At 35.8% G+C, this 22,198-nt stretch overlaps 2 protein-coding genes across 3 annotated transcripts; one reads left to right on the top strand and one right to left on the bottom strand.

Annotated features, from left to right (window-relative positions):
• The first annotated feature begins 3,095 nt into the window (after positions 1–3,095).
• On the top strand, positions 3,096–20,386 carry LOC123536230 (vesicular glutamate transporter 1-like). Of its 2 annotated transcripts, none has more exons than XM_045319218.2 (13): positions 3,096–3,239; positions 9,351–9,776; positions 10,618–10,736; positions 11,149–11,266; positions 11,650–11,737; positions 12,964–13,050; positions 14,288–14,421; positions 15,497–15,643; positions 16,239–16,371; positions 17,142–17,252; positions 17,961–18,088; positions 18,438–18,522; positions 18,961–20,386. In XM_045319218.2, the coding sequence occupies exons 2-13, from the start codon at positions 9,381–9,383 to the stop codon at positions 19,380–19,382; spliced, it is 1,968 nt and encodes a 655-aa protein (XP_045175153.2). In that variant the 5' UTR covers positions 3,096–3,239; positions 9,351–9,380; the 3' UTR covers positions 19,383–20,386. The 2 variants fall into 2 exon arrangements, with proteins under 2 accessions (XP_045175153.2, XP_045175152.2); XM_045319217.2 differs by lacking the exon at positions 3,096–3,239 and adding an exon at positions 3,639–3,794.
• On the bottom strand, positions 20,284–22,198 carry LOC123536231 (putative ankyrin repeat protein RF_0381). Its single transcript, XM_045319219.2, has one exon. The coding sequence runs from the start codon at positions 21,982–21,984 to the stop codon at positions 20,575–20,577; it is 1,410 nt and encodes a 469-aa protein (XP_045175154.2). The 5' UTR covers positions 21,985–22,198; the 3' UTR covers positions 20,284–20,574.

Here is a 22,198-nt window from a genome sequence, read left to right as displayed (position 1 = left end):
TGCCTATAACAATCAGAATCTATGTATTATTAACATTTTTACAAGTTGTTTGGAGTTTATAACAATACAAACACATTTGAATACACATTTGAACCTTTTGGAGTATTTGATATGAAAACTTTCTATTTGTGGAAACATGTATTTGACAAGTTGTATGAAGGTTAAGTAGCAATATCTCAATATCAGAGATAAATACTTAATTGATATTTCTGGCTCCTAGTCTACTTTGTAGACTAAAATGTTTTAAAGTCACATTAGTTCATCCAATTTCCACTCACTTTGGATATACATATGATTATACTTTTTATACTTTAACATCTTCAAATTGTCATTGGGATCTGGGTGTCTATGCCTTCATACAGTATGTTATAATATTTGGGTTAAAATTAGAAGTGAATCATCTCTTGTATTTTAAATTTATGACTGGCAACACATGTATTTCATGTGTTTTACATTCTATTTATTTGTAAAGTGTTGATGAGATGTAAATAAACTAAATAAACTACCTACTTACAACCCGTTCTGTTTTACTGACTAAAATAATAATGCTTAAAACACATTTTTTTTTAATCTTCAACATGTTTAACGGCCGTAAGGTAACTCAAGTCAATTCAAGTCAAGTCAATATTTATTTATTGTCGGTAGATAAAATATCATTATAAACATAAGCTATGTATAGCTTTTGACCGAATAACTCAAATGTTCTTATGGTGTTACCGCCAATGTTCAAAAGTTGAATTATAAAATTATCATTAATCAAGCAATTTCATATTGGCCTAGTTATTTGTCCTCGAGCAGTCGTATTGGCCCTCGGCGCGCACACTTTAGACATGCCTAACTCTGTTTTCAAAATGTAATGCACTGTAAACTGAAGTGGAAACATCTAGTTCAGAAGCTAAAGGTCACAAAGTATGTCGCCTGTCACTGTACACCATATCAAACATTTCACCTTAGACGGCCGGCCACATATATGATCGTCTTCTATAGAGCATCTTCCTTCCCGAAACCGTCAATGCCACTTAAAGAAAAGCGCCCTACTGCATTTCTTGGTAGTATTGGAACTCTGTAACATCTTTAACATTTCACTTGATGTATTGTCTAATCCCACGCAAAATTTAATGGCTGCGCTTAACTCGACGTCGCCCGTTGAAGTCATGGTTTTGAAATTTCGGTTAGTGACAACGCCTCAAAAATGTTTATATCTTTCAACTGGAAACACAGACAAACGTCAAAATTTCCGGTAATGATGTCATAAATGACGTTGGACAGCCGACGATTTCGCGGAGTCGTACCCAAAAGAAAACGCATTCAAATGCGGAAGTAATCAATTTAAGAAATGTTGAAAATTGCGTGGTTTTTGACGTGCTCCGGGTATGCTGATGTGCGTTGCTATGGACACTAATAATTCAGCGAATAATACAAAATGCATTTGTATTTCAAATGCACGCTCATTAGAAAATATGAGTCAAAGTTTAAGTTTCATAGTAACGCGACAAAAAATAAGGACATTTTATGGAGTGTACGAACTTCCTGATCACCCCTCGTATATCATGATTCCAATAACATTAATTTGTCACGATTCCAATAGTATGCATATGTCATGATTCCAATAGTGTTAATACGTCATGATTCCAATAGCTTTAATTTGGCGCGTTTCCAATAGTGTTAATTTGGCAATATTCCAACAGTGTTAATTTGTCATCATTCCAATAACGTTTATTTTTCAAGATTCCAATAGAGTTTATTTGTCATGATTCCAATAGCGTTTAACTTAGTATGCTATGATTCCAATAGCAAGAATCTGTCATCATTCCAACAACCTTTATTTGTCATAATTCCAATAGCGTTAAAATGCCATGCTTCCAATAGCGTCAATCTGTCATGCTTCCAATACCGTTAATATGTCAGCATTCCAAAAGCGTAAATATTATTAGTTACACTGCTTGTTGGTGACAGGACAGCGTATATCCCGTCGAGACAGCGTATATCCCGTATCCTGTCACCAACAAGCTGTGTAACGATTTTATCTTGCTGACTACCATTTACTTACTTGCTATAATCTAATATTTTGTAAATTAACAAAGCGGCAGCCATTTGTTTTAATCAAAATTCATATCTGAAATGTACTAGCAGGATATGGAATATATCCTGTCTCCACGTGACGTCTATTGACCAATAGAAATGCAAGAAACTTGTAGGAGGCAAAATAAGTCATAATTCCAATAGCGTTCATTTGTCAGGATTCCAATAGCGTTGATATGTCGACGTAATGATTCCAATGGCGTTACTATATCATGATTCCAATAGCGTTAATATGCCATGATTCCAGTAGCGTTTACTTGTTATGATTCCAATACCGGTAATATGTCATGATTCCAGTAGCTTCAGTTTGTCATGATTCTAATACCGTTAATATGTCATGATTCCTATAGTATTAATATGTCATGATTCCAATAGTATTCCAATAGCGTAAATTTGTCATGATTCCAATAGCGTCAATTTGTCATGATTCCAGTAGCGTTTATTTGTCATAACTCCCAACAATAATGAATATGACTGCTCTCAAAACCCAAATAAAAATATGAGAAAAGATGAAATTATTATAAACATGCCATTAGCTTACAATTTTTATTTCTTTTTCTATAATGGGCGTACATCTCAAAAATAATATCATCGGCCTATAGTTTATAAAATTTTATCTTCTTTGTCGGATTATTTCTAGACGTAAAATTATTTCTATAAACACGTAAAAATTACATGAATTTTTTTTCAAACGACTCCCGTAGTGAAATATTGACTGAGAGTCATTTGATTTGAATATGTCCAGCAAAAATATCTGTATTAAATAAAGTTGTACTTTGGAGAAAATAATTTGGCCCGAACATACAAAATCCATTGAAACATTACAATGTTATGTACCGATTTACTTACAGTATCAAAAGTGATCTTCCACGCTTCAATAATTTATCATAACTGTTCAGTCGTCAGTTATTATTTTGGTGTGAGATCAATACTTGAAAGGCAAATTTGTAAATATTTGAAAAGCTGAATATGCATATAGTGAAAATCTTGTATGCACTTAAACGTCGTGACTTTCGCTATTTCACAGCTACAGAAAACTGCAGCGTTTAGAATAACCGATTACAATAACAATGTATTGAATTGGCGACAGCTGTTTATATACGGAATGGGAGTATGTTACTCATGGGCTATGCGAAAAATATTATATTATTTTCTGCGTAAGTTTGATAAATTCTAAAGGATATGGTTAAATATTAAGGATTAAAGTTATTTTATCAATATTTGAATATCGTCTTTTCATACTGATTCTTTAATGAAGGATTTCAATAAAAAAAAAAAGATATTCGTTTTGACTAATTTGTTGCTAACATTTTATTAGGTCTCAATATAATCGATATTCCCATTGACTTAAGGAGTAAAACCAATATTATTTTAAATTGTTGCTTCATACCTGCCACATTTTTCTTTCAATAAACATACTTAAAACTGAGAGTGATTAAACGGACAGTAAACTTACAAAAGTTGTTTTTTTCTGTCTGGCCTTCATATCGCAGTAATTGAACGTAATATGTAAATTATCTTCGCAGCTGACTCATATGTCATGTTAAGTGGTTTTTATTTAGGAATATAACTACCCAGTGTTTTCTATCTGGCCTTAATACCGCGGTAGTTGCTCGTAATATGTAAAATATTCTGGTAGGTGACTCATTTATCATGTTATATTGATCTTATTCACGAAGTGCATGGATTTTTCAAGTTAAAGCGTCATACAGGTAACTGATTTTTTGTTTATCCCGATTTTTGTTATATACATTGGCGTTTATTTTGTTTTGTTTTTAAATTTTCATTATAAGGAATACGAACTGACAGCAGTACAGATCTATACGTTTGTAGTTCTGTTAGGGGCGTGTGGAGAGGGGTTTGGGTGGGGTGTAGTAGATTCTTTTTTTATTTGAAAATATCTCGAATTATCTTGATTCTATGGACAAAACAATACGATCTCTAAAGAGTCTAAACGTTCAAAGGAGGAACTTTCTTGTGTAAACTTTTCGTCATGAACATTTGAAAAACATTTTTTCCCTCGAAGTATTTTAACAGAATAACGTTAATATGTTGCTTCTATGTTAAATAAGATGTTCTGAATGATTAATATGAATAAAGTGAGAATGGAGTTAAACTTGCATTTTTGTGACACAAAGTGGATAATATACAATGATAAATGTCATACTAGTATCAAATCTTTTTGACGTTGAATTAAAAAATTATCCTGATTTTTTAAAAAAAGAAAAAAAGAAAGTCCTGTTACCACACTTGGAGTTATCAATGCGCATGTCTACTGCATGAAGAGAAACCAAGGAAAACCCGTATTACGAAATGAGAGGATCAAAAAGGAATAACATTTAATATATAAATAATACAATAGTCTGTCTTACCCACAAATTATGAGTAATCTGGTGAGCTACACACATACGTAGCACTTCTATGCAACTGAACATATTTTGAATTCCTTAAAGACCCACCACGAGAATTACTGCAATACAGTGAAATTATAATTATACTATTTGCATAGGAAAAATATACGGTTGTTTGTATTAGTATCGTAACGTTAATGTAATTGTGGTCTTTTAAGTTAGCAGATCCGTTATGACTCGGTAATTTCTGTGTGAATACGGTATCTCGGTATCCTACTTCGGTGTTCCTCGGCCAATGTTGTAACTCAAACAAGCCAGCCAGAAATTCCGAAATCTGACACGGAAAAACGATATAAAACGGATCATTCCGATTGTAGTTATACAACCGAACGTCACAAAGAAAAAACAAAACGAAACAAGTAGTTACATCGTCAGCGGGTGGTGAATAATTGAATACACACAACAGCTGTAACAAGAAACAATCTTCGGTAGAGGTTTTCCGCCTAAGTTCCCGTCGCTGAAGTCTCTCAATACATTTTACAAACAAGTATTTGTCAATCAACCAACGTAGTAGGCGCTGATTTGTTTCATTGAGTACACACCCTTATTTTCACTTAATAATAATGCTTAGATTCGCTGCAATCGATATCTGATGATTTCGTATTTTTTCGTATAAAAATAGTAAAAGGGCGTATCATGCAATTTGTTACAACCCCAGTCACAATTTCATGTCTCAAGGGCTAAGTATCACTACGTTTTCAAAACGTGAAACAACTGCTGTCACTGTACGTAAATACTGCTATACACGTAACAATGATTTCTCTAGACACGTTTACTTTGGATTGTTTAAAACATACATAGGATTTCTATATATGCAGCCGTTGTCATGTTAAAACTTATTCATAACACGTATTAAAGACATACAAACACGTACTCAGTCAAACCTAGGCCCGAATCCAGGGCCGGGCCGAGGGGGCCCCTACAGTTGGCTGAGAAGTGACCTATACTCATTAAAGATGCAACCTACTATTTTGGCAAAGGAATACTTTTTTCTCAAAATTTTGACCCAAAAACGCACCAGAGGCCACCATTTAATACATCAAGAGGGGAATGATCCTCCATTACCTCAAAATTTAGACCTAAAAATGCACCAGAGGCCACAAATTCATTCCTGTATTTTCAAAAATTTCCAGGGGGAAAGCCCCCTGCCCCCCTAAAACGAAGGGAGTACAGCCATCAATAAATGCTCCAGAGGCCACCATTTTAAAAATGTTCCAAGGGGAGACCCCCCTGACACACCCATACGTGCAAAAAGCACCCCTTAAATACCTCGCTATGCGCCTCGGCGGCGACATCTTTGTTCTAGACTGGTGCCTCCCCCCACCCCAGTCAAAAATTCTGGATCCGGGCCTGAAACCTGGCTGCCACCTACGTACTACGTCTTGCTGCGTCTGATCAAAGTACGTATTACTACGAGTAGCTACGCTTTTTTTGTGTGTGTGTTTTTGGTTTTTGGTGGGTTGTCTTTCCTTAGTTACCCCTGATAAGGACAAACTGAATCTTAGAAAAACGCAGCGAGTCGTGGATGATACCTAGTTGATAACGTATCTATCCATAGTGAAAGCGTGACACTGAACCGCTTTGTTAACCGGACTGTTGCATGTCAGACCGGGCTGTATACTTGTAATAAAACATAAAATGAGACTTACTAACAACCTAAGTAAAATCCAATATCCTAAATACCGGGCAAACATTTCGCAACGTAGCCCTTAATACCTGACAGTGTAACTGAGACTATAACAAGAGCGGTCGGAGGACTGCAACGCTCGACTATTCAACAGCCGTGTCAACTGAATGAATACAAAAGTTGGAAAAGGGGCATACGTTTGTAAAAATGCAAAACAGAGTTATGAACCACGTGCAATGAATGTCAGATCATTACAGTGAACAAGAGTATTAAGGTTTTTTTTCCGTAAGTGGATACTGAGACAAAAACTTAACCAAACGTGCTAAGTCGAAAATGGGGCATAATTTTGTAAAAATGCGAAGTAGAGATATGAAACCTGTTCACTGATTGTCAGATCATAACAGTGAACAAGTGCGTGAAGTTTCAATCCATTCCCAACAGTGGGTACTGGGATACCAGCTTACATACAAAAAAAAAGAGAGTTACTAAACCTGTGCAGTGTAGGTCAGTTTCTCCCACTGAATAAGTAAGTGAAGTTTCAATCCATTCCCACAAGTGGTTACTGAGGTACCGGCTTACATACAAAATCTCAACTAAATCGGGACGCCGGCGCCGACGTACGGGTGAGTCCAGTAGCTCTACCTATTCTTTGAATAGTCGAGCTAACAAATGGTCCCAAATTATGGATAATTATCAAGTTTTTTTTTTGTGTGTGTGTTTTTGACGTTTTTGTATTATAACATTACAGACCTTGAAATATTTGAATAACACTTTCTGTGCCCCCCTCCCCCCCGGACACACAACAACTCCCATTTGTTTCTTTGTGGATGGGGCACTTCGATTTGGCCTTGTTTTTCCGTCCGTCCGAGTTTACGTTGTGCAGTATTTGATCTAGAGTCATGAGACCACACAGGAGTGTTATTCAGCATGTGAAGTTACGCACATGGTGTTCTAATTGTGATTTTATACAGCCAAACCAAAGTTATTGACCTTGACTTAATCTAAAATATGCCTATTGTGACAGGAGTGGGGTCACCAGTAGACACAGTCACGTCTAGTTTTTCATTATACGCGTTAAAAATGTTTTAATTTAAAAGAAGAGATATATATCTACATATCGTTTGTGATATATAAAAGTCAGATTGTTCACGTTTTGTTACACGCAATTATTGAATATATTAAGCCTCTGGTTACATAGTGTCTACAATTGAGTTCTATAAACTTTCGATGATTCACCAAGTAAATAGTCATTTGTATTTTAATTATTATAAATTGTTGCCAGGTGGGATATTGTGTTGTGAAAATAATATGTGGAAAAAGAGACATGACACTTTTTAGCTCAGCTGTCACGTAGTGACAGGGTGAGCTTTTGTGATCGCATTATGTCCATCGTCCGTCCCTTCACAATTTCTTATGAACACGATAGAGACCACATTTTGCAATCAATTTTCAACAAACTTGTACACAACTTGTATTGGCATAATATCTCGGTCCCATTCGAAAACTGGTCAGATCCTATCATGGGTATCAGAGTTAGGGCTCCTTAAAGGGCCAAAATTTGCTATTCTGAATTATGAACACAATAGAGACCATATTTTGCAATGGATTTTAATCAAGCTTACACACAACCTGTATTGGTATAATATCTCGGTTATAACTGGTCAGATCCAATCATGGTTTCCAGAGTTATGGCCCCTTAAAGGGTCAAAATTTGCTATTTTGGCAGTTTCAGCAATATAGAGACTTCATTTATGGTTTGATTTGATACAAACTTGCAAATTATCTTTAACAACAATATATATTGGATTCTATGATGAATACGTCAGATGCAGTAATAGGTTCCAGAGTTACGGCCCCTGATTGACCCATGAAAGAGCCAAAATTCGTTAATTTGTACATTGTGAACACGATAGAAATGACATTTTACATTCGATTTTATTCACACTTACAAACAACTTAAGTCACAATAAGATCTCGGCCCCTTTCGAAAATCGGCTTGATTCCATCATGGGTTCTATAGTTACTGCCCCTGAATGGGGAATATTTTCTATTTTGGCCCTTTTTGCCATATAGAAGTTTCATTTATGCTTTGATTTGATACAAACTTGCACAGAATGTTTATCTTGATAATCACTAGATCAAGTTCGAAACTGGGTAATGTGGGTTAAAAACTAGGTCACCAGGTCAAATCAAAGGAAAAGCTTGTTAACACCCTAGAAGCCACATTTATGACCCTATCTTCATGAAACTTCGTCAGAATGATTATCTTGATGATTCCTAGGCCAAGTTTAAAACTGGGTCATACGGGGTCAAAAACAAGGTCACCCGGTCAAATCAAAGGAGAAGCTTGTTAACACTCTCGGGGCCACATTTATGACCCTACCTTCATGAAACTTGGACAAAATGTTTATCTTGATGATTCCTAGGCCAAGTTTGAAACTGGAACACGTTGGATTAAAAACTAGGCCATTACTTAAATCAAAGGAAAAGCTTGTTAACACTGCAGACGCCACATTTATGACTCTATCGTCATGAAACTTGGCCAGAATGTTTACCTTGATGATTCTAAGGCCAAGTTAAACAGGTGAGTGATATAAGGTCATCATGACCCTCTTGTTTCACTATTGCATAAAATAAGGTGTTGTGGGCATGTGCGCATATATTCGTAAATACAGGCTATATGTCGGTGTAGTAATGGATTACCTTCAGATTGTTAAGTAAAATAGTAATTTATAAGTTTAATCGTTATATTTGTGTAACTGCTAGTTCAACATGTATTTAAAAGTAAAATTCAAACTAGATTTAGGGAATTTATAGATAATACTCTGCGAAATTTAACTAGTAGCTGGAGTTATTAGAGATCCGCTAGTGGACATGTAATGACAGTCCGAAAATAACGTATTCTCCGTGTGCGACTTCGGCATTTTCCGGTCTTTACGGAAAGATACGTGCGCGTTGAACTAACTTACGTCCGGAGAATGCCGAACTACCTAACGGGAGTACGTAATAGCACGAATGTCATTATGTCATGACCACATGCAAACTGATCAGTAAAATTTTAAGCTGAAATAAAAGAAATGGAACTTCCAATAGAGATCATTTCTCAACTGCGTTTTAATCAAGATTGGAAAAAGTCCAGAAATTGTGTTTAATCCGGCGACTACATGGACGACTAAAATGTAGAATATTGCAATTGTAAACATAATGGGGCATTGACCTCTTTATTTCAGGAATCATGATCTAAGTTTGAATTTGACACAATGAGCACCGTGCATCACGCGGACGATTCCGCCGTGAGGAAGCGCCATGAATATTCAAGCTTTGACCAAGAATCAGAGACCGTTGGGCGGAAGGAATATTCGGACAATACGGACAAAGAACTGCTGAATACTTCTGTACACGACGTAAAGCATCGTTCAAACAACGACATTGCAAATAAAGAGAAACAAAATAACATGGACGAAAGATCAGCAAATGAGGAACAATTGAAAAGTTCTTTCTCATTCTACATCCCCAAGCGATTGATAGTGACTGTTCTGCTGGGTATAGGTCTATTGCTAGTCTACTCTATGCGAACAAATGTTGGTGTCACTGTCATCATGATTCTGGATGAGAGAGCGTATGAGAAAGTTGGCACTATAGACGCCATGATAAATGTAAGTTATTTTATGTTTACCTCTCTTTCGATAATTTGCGAGATTTTGCAAAAGCCTATGCATGCCCTAACTGAAAGGTGAGTCTCCTAGTATCAAATGCCGAAATGAAATTTCAAAAAAACATTTTCGACAGTCAAACTGTAAAATTTATATTATTTTATAATAATATTCTATACAAGAAATATGTTTTAAGATTGATTGAATAGAAGGACGTCTCGTATTTTTTTCGGGTGGTGGGCGGTTTACAAATTTGATACATATTTACAGGCATACCTGTATTTAGTAGCCAGCCAAGAGAGTGGCACAATCTGGCAGCATAATGTGGATTGTTACATAAGACAAGTTGAAATTAGAGCAAAATGTCAATTTAAGAAGCTAGCGTACTGGCTGCTTAAGGCAAATGGCTCTTTAATACCGATGGCCACTAAGGCAGGTTCCACTGTATATCCATTTCCATTTCAGTCTTTAAGTTCTTTTTTTCCTCTGACAACGGTTTTTTAACATAACATATCCTTTTAAAAACTAGTTTACGCTGACGCAAACCGTCGTTAGATAATATTTGCTTAATTTATATAGTATTACTGGTGATACTAGTCTGTCTAATCAAACTGTCGTTTATAATTTGATATTTCTCAATTTCGTTACAATGAAAAAAACATCCGCTAAAATTCAAGATATGCTACATCACTCCGTGTCAAATTTCTGTTCGATATTCCACCATTTCACTTACATACACGAAATACCTCAGAGCAAGCTATACATGTATAAGCAGTTTCAAGTTGTTTTTTTCTGCTTTATACCTACACAAATAATGATCATTTTGTTACCTGTCTTTTATCAGATTCCACAAGTGAACTGGGATACTCGCATGGTGGGTTTTCTACACAGTATCTTCTATATAGGCTTTCTGATTTCACAAGTACCCGGTGCTTTCCTTACTACAATATTACCAGCGCAAAAGTAAGTTAAAGGTATATACTAGACCCAAATTTCACAGTGTTGTGAATATGAATAATTACTGTTTTGCGATTTTATCCAGTTTAAAGCAGATAGGGATTTTTGTCAGATCGTGTTTTTAGTTATTGAAAAAATAAAGTTCAAAAGGTATTGAAATTTGCATATTTACTATTATTTGAGCCGCACCGTGAGAAAACCAACCTAGTGCATTTGCGACCGGCATGGATCCAGAACCGTTTGCACATCCGCGCAGTCTGGTCAGGATCTATGCTGTTCGCTAACGGTTTCTCTAATTGCAATAGGCTTTGAAGGCGAACAGCAAGTACGCGGATGCGCAGGCTGGTCTGGATTCATGCTGGTCGCAAATGCACTATGTTGGTTTTCTCAGTGTGTGGCACGTTTATATAATTTTCAGGTTGTATGGCGGATGTATACTCACCTCAGCTTTATTAAATCTTCTGTTACCTGTATGCATAGATAACGGCGAGTACTCTCTCGTCTGCAGTGTTAGATGTGTGCAAGGTCTTGCCGAGGTATATACATTTGTACTTAATGTTAACATGATATTCTGTTCCGGATGTTTTGTCTTTTCGTTACGTATCATTTAACGTGTAGCGTTACGAACGAACACGTTATAAAGTGCCTTTTCGTGACCGAGTTGTTAAAATTTCCGGTTTTAAATCACTTTTCTTTAGCAGTGTAGGATCTGCTCGAAAAAGTCTGTCAGGGTTGAGTATTGACGGGGACTTAACTTAAATACAAAAACGTGTCTGAAATAATGTGTCTTTGTTCGCCTTAAAAGCTGGAATGTCGCTATATGACATGAACTGTAACCATAAACCCGGAAAGTCTGATATTAAATAAACGAAAATGACTGACAGAAACGGTATTACACGATTGTTATACATGTTTATAGGGTCTGTTGTATCCAGCCTGCTACGGCGTGCTCAGGCACTGGTCTTCGCCAAGTGAACGTAGTAGACAGGTGTCGGCTGTTCTTTCATGTAAGTTTAAAACTGATGCACGTACGTTCGAAATTAGTCTCTGTATGAGTAGTGCTCTGTAATTTTTCATAGTATTTACAGCGAGACAAACTTTGAATTCAAATATAACCATGACTTGATCACAGAAAGAGAGGATCTTTTTTTATATTTACTCTTCCTCGTGAATATCATGTTTTAAGGGAGTTCATAGTAACACGGATTATATAAGTAACTAAAGTAAAGCATTTTTATACAGAACTGGATCTGAATAATTTGATTAAAAGCCTGTTTCTATACAATGATATATTAAATGGCGTTGTACACGATACTAATAATAATAACAGCAATTATAAAGACGATAATAATAATAACAATCATAACAGCCTTATTTAAACAAAATGCCATGACCGCACCTTTCCCCCTGAGGTTATTTTACCTCTATTGCGAATACCAGTGCTTAAAGCCTTACATGGTACGCCCAGGCGGGCTGCATATAGAGGTTAAAACCCCCTGGTTAATGGTGCTATCACAAATTATTTGAAAAAATAGAAAAAGAAATACTGCACACTACCCTACCCATACCCTACCCGACCTACAATTTCGTTTAACTAAACAAACCTTGAAAATATAAATGTTGAAATATAAAACCTTTTACAAAAAGTTAAAAACTATCATCTGCTGCTATCACATATAAAACAGTTATCAAAAAATTTAGAACAATGACACGAAGTCTCTGAAATACAGTGTCTTAAGATTTTTTTGATAACGGTAATGAAACGTGTATTATTTTTCTTTTATCATGATTATATCATTTGGAATTTACTTTGAAATAAATGAGCCATGCCATGGGAAAACCAACATAGTGGGTATGCGACCAGCATGGATCCAGACCAGCCTGCGCATCCGCGCAGTCTGGTCAGGCTCCATGCTGTTCGCTTTTAAAGCCTATTTGAATTGGAGAAACTGCTAGCGAACAGCATGGAGCCTGACCAGACTGCGCGGATGCGCAGGCTGGTCTGGATCCATGCTGGTCGCATACCCCCTATGTTGGTTTTCCCATGGCACGGCTCAAATAACGTATAATTCGAAGGCGGTCGAAACACGACTTTACCTTATACTGGATCTATGTCCTTGCAGCTTATTGCTATGGTAACTCGGTAATTCCAGATTTTGTTCTCTTTTTTTCATGTAGATAACTTTCATATTGTAACATTATACCCACACATGTGTTCTTTACAATATTTTAGGTGCATATGCGGGTGCAATCGTTGGATTTCCTTTAGCTGGAATAATTACACATTTCTTAGGATGGCAATATATATTTTATGCATCTGGTAAGAACCTTTATATACTCAGGTCTTTCGCATATTGTTGAAATACAGTCTAGAATTACAATATTCGTGTATACTGACTAAATCCGCCAGTGAGTACTTTTACAAAATGTTACTATTTCATTACTGACTGCGCTCATTTTTTTGTCATAATTATTGTATTGGTGTTTTCGTTACTGTTTTTCTCTCTATAAACACCAAATGTCATGCCAGAAGTCAATTAATTCTGACAGAATTATGCAAAAATAATGATTCCTATTTTTAGCACAAAAAGCTGCAAATTATAATGGCGCGTTAGTTGTGTTGTTTTCTCAGTATATATCATTTTTATACAACTGGTAAGTACGGTATTCCGTTAGGGCGAGCGCCTGCTCCCTGTAAACGCGAAGCGCGACTGTCACAGTACGATGGTGAAGCGCGACAGTACGATGGCGAAGTGCGACGATACGGTGGACTGTCACCATCGTACTGTCGCGCTTCACCACTGTACTTGTGCGCTTCGCCATCGTACCGTCCACTTTTGCGCTTCGCGTTCACAAGGAGCAGGCACTGGCCCTAACGGAACACCGTAGTTAAGACCTTCTTTCAACAGTATTTCTATTGTATAAAGCTGGTAACAGTGTATATAGATGTAAATTGATGCTTTCAGCTGACACATTAATTCGGCATTAATTTTGTTAAGTTTGAAAGAAGGCAGTATACAAAGTAGTCAGGATAACAATACATGACTCCAAACTTTTACACGTATTATGCAATATACACAGGACGGCTACACCATTCTTGACATGTTCTGAATCACTTTTGTTTAAGGTAAACACAAATACAGTGACAATCGGTATTTTTCGTGTCTCCATTTGTTTGGAAGGATAGAACGCACATGCAGCTAATGCATATTTACCCCGCTAAATTCCTAAAATGGACTGGTCCGTCATTCAAATTTGGCAGTGCCATATATTATTCCAAGGGGTGTTTGATGAAAAATTTAGTGGATGAATAGCGAACAGTGCAGACTATGATCAGCCTGCATGGATGTGCAGGCTAATCTTGGTCTGCACTGGTCACAAAGGCAGACTCACTTGCCGCCAGCAGGCTAAAGGTTAACGAAGTTCGTATTGTATGGCATATGTTCGTTGAAGCTTTCCGGGTTCCTTGTTCCGATCATTTCAAAAATTTTACAAGGCTCGTGTATGGTATATATTTTGATAACGTTTTTTTTTTAAATTCTATTTTTTTCATTCAGGAACTCTGTGTATAGTATGGTATATGTTTTGGTTGTGTTTGGTTTACGAGAAGCCCTCACATCATAAATATATCAGTGAAGAGGAGTTTGAATTTATGGACAAATCGCAGGGTGCTGATGTCATTGACTACCAGGTACGATCAGAAATTTACTACTGTATACATATCTTCAAAGCAACCATCCAGTAGATGATATCCTGTTCGTATTAACTCTTTGTATCTATAATTACAGTCAAGCCTATGTAAACGGTCACCTTTATTAAGCAACTACTTGTCTTAAGCAGTCACATTTACTATCTTACATTTCTATACTTTCTAAAACAAATTTACCTGTATTAAGCAACAACCTATCTTAAAAGTCCACTTTTGATTCCTCCCTTGACTGGCTGCTTTAGGCAGGTTTGACTGTATACGTTTAATACAACTGAGTTGTATATTATTGCGAGATTTTACTCTGATTTGAATGTTGAGGTTGACATAATAGTAATTAGATATTTTAGGTACTAAAAACGCTATTTTTTTCTTGCTTGCTGTTGGTTCGGTATTCTTTGAAATGGGGTAAAATATGGTAATCCCGATGATGTCTCCACATGTTTCAGAATATTAAACTGTCTTGGAGAGAAACGATGACCTCGATATGTGATGTTTATATTTGTAGAATATCCAGGTGCCTAACCTCTATATCTGATATTTTGTTTGCATGTTTCACAATGTTCAGTTGCTTTAGAAATTTACAGTAATCTCTATATCTGATATTACATTTGCATGTTTCACAATGTTCAGGTGCCTTATATAAGTAGAGTGACCTCGATATTTAATGTAGCGTTTGCATGTTTCAGAATATCCAGGGGTAAAGTACAGAGGTATTTCACATTTCGATATTTGAGGTTGCGACTGCGTATTTCAAGTTGCTCATGTGCAGTTGCCTATAAATAAGATGATGTGTTTGCATGTTTTAAATTGTTCAGAGGCCTTAGAAAAAGTACAGTGACCTCGATATTTGATGTTGTCTTATTGTTTCAGAATGTTCATGTGCCTGGGAGAAGAATAGTAACCTCGATTTCTGTTGTTGTATTTGTAGAGTATTCAGGTGTCCTTGGAAATATACAATAACCTCGGTGTCTTATGTTGTGGTTGTATGTTTCAGAATGTTAGGTGCAGTGACACGTAAAATGACCTAGACATCTGATGTTGCGTTTCTATATTTCAGAATGTTCATGTGCCTTGGAGAAGTATAGTGACGTCACTTCCTGTGATTTCGATATGTCTGTGTCATTTCGTGAGGTACTGGATATCTGTGCTGATGTTGACAAACGAACCACTGTATCTCAATGAGTTTGGATTCACCATAGCTGAAGTAAATAGGTTTACATAAAATCTACAAACATATCATGGCATGTACAGTGTTTTTAAGATAAATATCAAGTTTTATCACCCTTGTGTAAAGGGAATACATTCTTGCGGGGGTGCTCTCCCTTTATTAAGCAATAATGTACCATGGCAAATTAGTCATTCAATTAACTACTAGCTATTCAATTCTAGTCACCATTATGGTATCGATTTGTCACAACTTTAAATTAGAATGATAGTAAGAGCCAGAACAAGCTTTGTTTGATAGTTACATATTTCATTTTATTAACTGGATGAGTACAAGTATTTGTTTACAACAGTTACTACGCAGCAAAATAATTACTAAATGAATCATAAAATTTAAATACTTTCATGGAATTTCAATAAATATCATTTTGTAATATTAAATACATTTAATTATATGGTTGACGGCCTGCATACACCACCAAAGAGTCATGGGACTATTTTCAGAACGATTTTGCAGACGATATTTTTAGCTAAAGTTTGATTCTGCTCGTGGGAACGATAAAAACTATCTTGGTCCTCCAGGAAAAAGTAAAAAGTATATGATATTCAGTTAGAATGAATTTGTACTATTTCAGACTGGCGTGTATGCAGCATTACCACACATTGCGAAGGCGGTTCTGTCGTTCGCTAGCGGTTATATAGCTGACAGTCTGCTAAATTCTAATTTGTTATCTACTGTGGTTGTAAGGAAGCTGCTAACGGGGATAGGTATATCTATATCTATAGTCCTTACCACTGGTCTAAATATAGTCACGTGATTTATGATAAAATGCCATATTGACTCGAAGGCGGAGCCAACAACACATACTGACCTCCAGTAGTGACGTCATCATATTTTGATTACACATGAAGTTTGTCCAAGCTCTGCAAATGTTTGTATTTTTTCTCAAATAACCGTTGAGTTGTTTGATTTAATAATGAAACAATTGTTGCCTTTAGGGTTTGGTCAATATGCCAATTTATCGACATGGTGAAAAGTGTTATCACTAGTTCCAGATCGTGAAATTGGATCCTTATAATTTTTGACTTTTCTGTTATTGCATAATATCGTTATCTAAGTCGCAGTAAAACAGTTAGAGTAGAACATCTGGAAAAACTAAGCATAACAAACACAACTAGAGCAATACATCGCAAAACAGGATACCAGCAAATAAAAAATCGAAACTGTAGCGGAAATATATAGCAGATAGTGTATCAAGCTTATAAAAAGTTAATAGTCAACTTATAGCTGTTGAAATATTGAAAAGATGAGATTTGCGGAAAGACTAGAACTTGATTTTGCATGCGTTGCAGTTATTTGGTATACATATGTCGCTTGTCTTATACAGACGAGCTTACTGTTTTGTTACACATACGTTTGCTAAACGTTATACATGTTATACGAAGCAGTGGATTATTTGCAGGGGTCTTGCAAGATGGTCGTTTAATAATCGTCATAAAACTTGAGGATAGCAGTTTATGTTTTAAATATATTGTAGGTTTTGGATTACAAGCTACCGGTTTTCTAGTCCTCACTTTTCTCAACGATGGTACGTCTGTTATCATTGTTTTGACATTGACGATTGGAGGCCTAGGCCTTACGACATCAGGTAAGAAAGCTTGATAATTGGGTAATTAAGACATAGTAATGACTTTGCACTAGTTTTAGGGTAACGCGGAGTCAGAGTTTCTTACACAATGAAGAAGTCGTGGTTTCTAACACAATAAAAAAGGCGTCATGTTTTACACAATAAGGAAGACGTGGTTTCTTACACAATAAAGAAGACGTAGTTTCCTACACAATATTAATACACACAAGCATTGCGCGTTGAAAGATAATTGAAAATTTCGGAGTTCATAGTATTTTTATGAAATTTAAAGGGTAAAGAGTAATGCTACTTATAACAGTTTAGTTTCAATACATCCCGACCCATGCCTTTGTTTATAATAAACAATATATGATCAGTACATTCTATGTTTCTCATGTCCGAACATTATTGATCTGGTAAAAATAAACATCATTTTGGCAGGATTTTAAGTAACATCGACACAGTACAAGTCATATGGCGATTCTTCAGACTTTGATGGTAAAGTAAGATCTTAAATGCCCCCCATCCGAGCCTTATTCCAGGGACGGGCAAGCATATGTGTAGAAAAACAAACATGGCTGAATTGTCCATCCCTACCAAAAGCGGTGAGAGGCAGTTTATTGGACTTCAGCAACAAAAACACTCGATCTCGGAGGCCCCCAAATAAAAGCTGAGGCTTTTGGTTTAGTATATTATTATTAAGTTTTTAATTGATTATCTGTATTTAAGGTTGGTCAGTGAATCATTATGATTTATCTACACGTTATGCAAGCAGTCTTGTGGCAGTGACGTCAGTTGTGGGGTCACTAGGTGCTATCGCTGCTCCCCTTGCAACAGGCCACTTCACTATGCAACAGGTAATTATTTAACTTAATTTTTTTCAGGTAATAATGGATGTATAATGAAATTCAATCTCGATGAACAAGCGAAACTTCCATTAATCTATGTTCAAAAAGTTGAAATCAGTGAAATCATATCCCCGTCTCGACCAAATCCAAGAAATGCCATGCCTACAAAAATAACTGATTTCAAAGTGTACTCCACTTATTATGACAGATTGCTTTATAATCATTTTCCATTGTACAATGATAGAAACATGATGCTTAAATTATTTAGCCGAGTGTAATATCTTTTTGAATAAATGCCAAGTTATTTATTCCGTTGATTCATTAACATAATTTATGTTTTATTTACAATTAACAACAGACAATCGAAAGTTGGGACAGTGTGTTTTATCTGACATCAAGTATAATAGCTGTTGCAGTCATCTTTTATCTTATATTTGGATCAGGTAACTTTTTATGTTATAAACAAATTGCTGTCTATTTAGGATAAAGTGTCACTTGAGCGGATCAATATGCTAGTAAAAAATTGTGATTATATGAATATAATAGGCTGAAAAGTTTCAATATCTAGCAATCTTTTACTGACTACCATTGTTTTAATAAGAAATTTCTTTGATAAAAAAGCATTTATAATACACAAGAAAAGTTCAGATTTTGAATTAAAGTAATAACCCGTAAAAACAATCACCAATTTGCAAATAACGTGTACTACATATGCGATTCCCGAGGTATTTCTCGGTTCAGTCACGAGCGCGTTCAGCTACGTTTCAATCCGGAGAATGCCAAATTGTATGACGAAAGTACTAAATCAAACGGAAATTGCCGAATCATAATGGGTCTACTTCCTTAAAATAACACTTGTCAATTTTGTTCTTTATTTTCAGGAGAGCAACAGCACTGGTCCAATCCGCCATCACATATTTGTCTCGTTCAGAAAATAGACCCTCTTGCCAGAAAACCATATGGAACATATACGGTACAGAAGACTGAAAAAGCTAAAACAGAGTCATTTGTGTCCGACGACAGTGCAATAAAAAGACCATATAGTACTTATACTGTACAGGGTAATACTGCAAATGAACAGGGCATTAAAACGCACGAACTAGAACATGACAATGCTTCTTCAGATTTAAACAAAGATGAGCAGAAAAATATTTTTGAAGGTGATGATAAAACAAAAATACATTTAGAACCACATAATGCTCCTGAAAAAGAAGACAATGACTCTGAAAATGAAAGACATGTAAGAAATAACACAAATGAGGAGAAAAATACAGAGCCAAATGTAGAAGCAGCACAGAATTGATTTGTTAGTTTTGTTACGATTATCTGATGGATCAGAATTAACCGTAGTATTCTTAAAGGTCCAATACTAAGGAAAGTGAACATTTTAATTTCTTTTAAAAAGCACAGAAACTATTTCATTTTATTAGAAAATGAAAGTTGGTATGTAGAAATTCGAAATAAATCGCAGTATATGTACAATAATTTTTCTATGAAGTATGAAGAAAGTTAAAAAGACCTGGGGGGGTCATTCTGTCGATTCATTGAAATTTCAACATATTACACATACATTTCTTTGAGTTCCAAAGACCTTCTGTAAATTTTGACCTGCCAATCTTCATTATTTAGTGTCTTGCAGAAGTCTATGCACTGGCTATGAAAAAAATTGCCAACTCACTTTCCCTTAGTAATGGACCTTTAAATAAAACGCACCGCAAATGTTATTTTTAAACGTTATTAATTGCTGTTTAACAAAATATAACAAACACACATTTTAGTTAAGAAAAGTGTACCGATAATCTGTGTAAACATCAACTTTACAAAGTAATACATATGGACAGGCTGTCTCAAACAGGTGTAATTACTTCGATGACTGGTAAATAACAAATAAAGTTTAACAAGCTTAAAAGTTTTGTTTGACGTAAAATGTACTGTTGAATTATGGCGATAAAACGTTTAAAGTTTAAACGAGTGAAATGTGGTTCCTCTGTTATATTGAAACATGGCATAGTGTTCTACAGATATTAATGTCATTTAAAATCCACAAACACCTTTTGTGAGTAGCCGAGTTATACATATTTATATCACATTTCAAGTAAACATTTTCTGTCGAGATTTAAAACCTTTCAACAAAGTACAGTCAAATGCATCCAGTTAGAGTTGTTTATTATCATTATTATTATTATTATTATTATTATTATACATGATTAATATAGTTTATTATAGTTTTTCATGAAAAATACCATAACTGTGGCAAACAATTCATGTTAATCTTTACTTCTCATGGAAATATAAAATTTATTCTGATGTTGCTGTTTTTGATTTCTCTTATTTCAAAATATACATTGACTTTATCAAAGTCACTATCTCTGTTAGAATTGTAAGTTCACATGAATATAAAACACCGGATGCCTTAAGCCAAGACAAAGATCCAGAAGTAATAATTTGTGCTATTTACCGGTCAATAGTTCAGTTTGCTTGGCTAAAGACAAAATCTAATGACATGACTGTTTTGCAATACTAGTTGCCATCTTGGTTGTAGTGTTTTCGTCATTTAATACGTCACTTTCATTAGCCTCGGCACCATATTTAATCAACAGCTCTTCAACTGACTGATGCCCGTTTGAAGCCGCCCAGTGTACAGCCGTCACACCAACATTATCCTGTAAATCAACCTTTGCGCCATTGTCCAGAAACAAAGCGCACAACATGGCATTTCCATTTCTTGCTGCTTTTGTGAGCGGCGTTTGTTCAGAAAATGAAAAGTTCAGGTCAATGCCAGAAGCAACTAGCTCTTTCGCAAGCTGTTCTTCGCCTTCTTCTATAGCATTATCTAACTCCAATATTCGTAGCGGGTCAATTCTGTCGATATCAAAATCTAAAGCAAGAAAACGTTTTACTGTTTTTGCGACAGGGAGAGAACGTATTCCTTTTATTAGGCTCGTGCCTAGTGCCTTCCTTACAACAAATCTGCACAAATCTTGGAGTCTTCTCGGTCTTTCTATTTCAAAGAAACGTTCCAAAAAGAACTTATCCCGTGGTAGGATGTTTGGACAATTTCTTAGGGCAACATGCATTTCTTCTGCCAATTCATTATCAAAATTTACCACATTCAGTAGCAGTTCTAAAAGGCATTTTCTGGTGAATGTTGATGCCAAGAAGTATTTGGCTTCAGTATCATGTATCCCTTTTATTATAGATATTAAAGGGTGGGGTTCTGGTTTCATTGTTTCAATATCATAGCCATACAGTAGAAGAAGAGTTGCAACATCGTAACGCTGCCTATTCGGCTGTATAGCGTCTTCAAATGCAGTAAAACCATAATTGTTCCGTATGTGGAGATTTGCACCGTTTTCTGCCAGTAAAACAATGGAATGAAGGTCTTGTCTTTCTGCCGCAATGTGGATCGCAGTGTTTCCGGCCCAGTCACGTGCGTCAATATCACAGCCATACGACAATAACATTTTGATTATATCTATTGCTTCAGATTTTTTCTTTTTGTTTACATTTATTTCATATGTTGATGGCAGAGCAACCATTAAAGGTGAACGTCCGGTCTGCGGATGAAGATCGTTTGTTGTAATATTGACGTCACTTCCGGCGTCAAGAAGTATCTCCACTGAGCCACGATTCACTTTATCACATGCGATATAGAGAGCAGTTTCGCCATTATTTGTAGGTTTGTTTACGTCTGCACAATTATTGCATAAATACTGTACCATTTCGTTCTGACCGTTTCTGACAGCAATCATTAAAGGTGTAACTCCTTTGAAATCTGACTGGTTGATGTCACAACCACGTGATAGTACCGATTTTAAAACTTCTAATGTATCTGCCTCTACAATATTGAACAGCAGTTCTCCGTAACCTGCCTCAGATACCGAACTGGTATTCTTACAGAACATGATTTCTGCATTAAAATCTTGTCCCCGCAAGTATTCGTCTAAATTTTAATGTTTTTCGCCATTAGCGATGATTCCTGTAGATTCTGATAAAATAAGCACTCTAGTATCTTTGGATGGTTTATTAATAAGCACTTGTACAATTCTCATTTTTTACAGAAGTAATCCGTATAAACACTCTGAAAAAAATGACATCAGGAAGTTTAAAACGAACAAC

This window comes from Mercenaria mercenaria, chromosome 17 (assembly GCF_021730395.1).
Source record: "Mercenaria mercenaria strain notata chromosome 17, MADL_Memer_1, whole genome shotgun sequence".
In the NCBI taxonomy this organism is placed as follows: Eukaryota; Metazoa; Mollusca; class Bivalvia; order Venerida; family Veneridae; genus Mercenaria; species Mercenaria mercenaria.
Note: the sequence above shows the minus strand (reverse complement) of the source record. Positions and strands in the feature narration are given on the sequence as shown.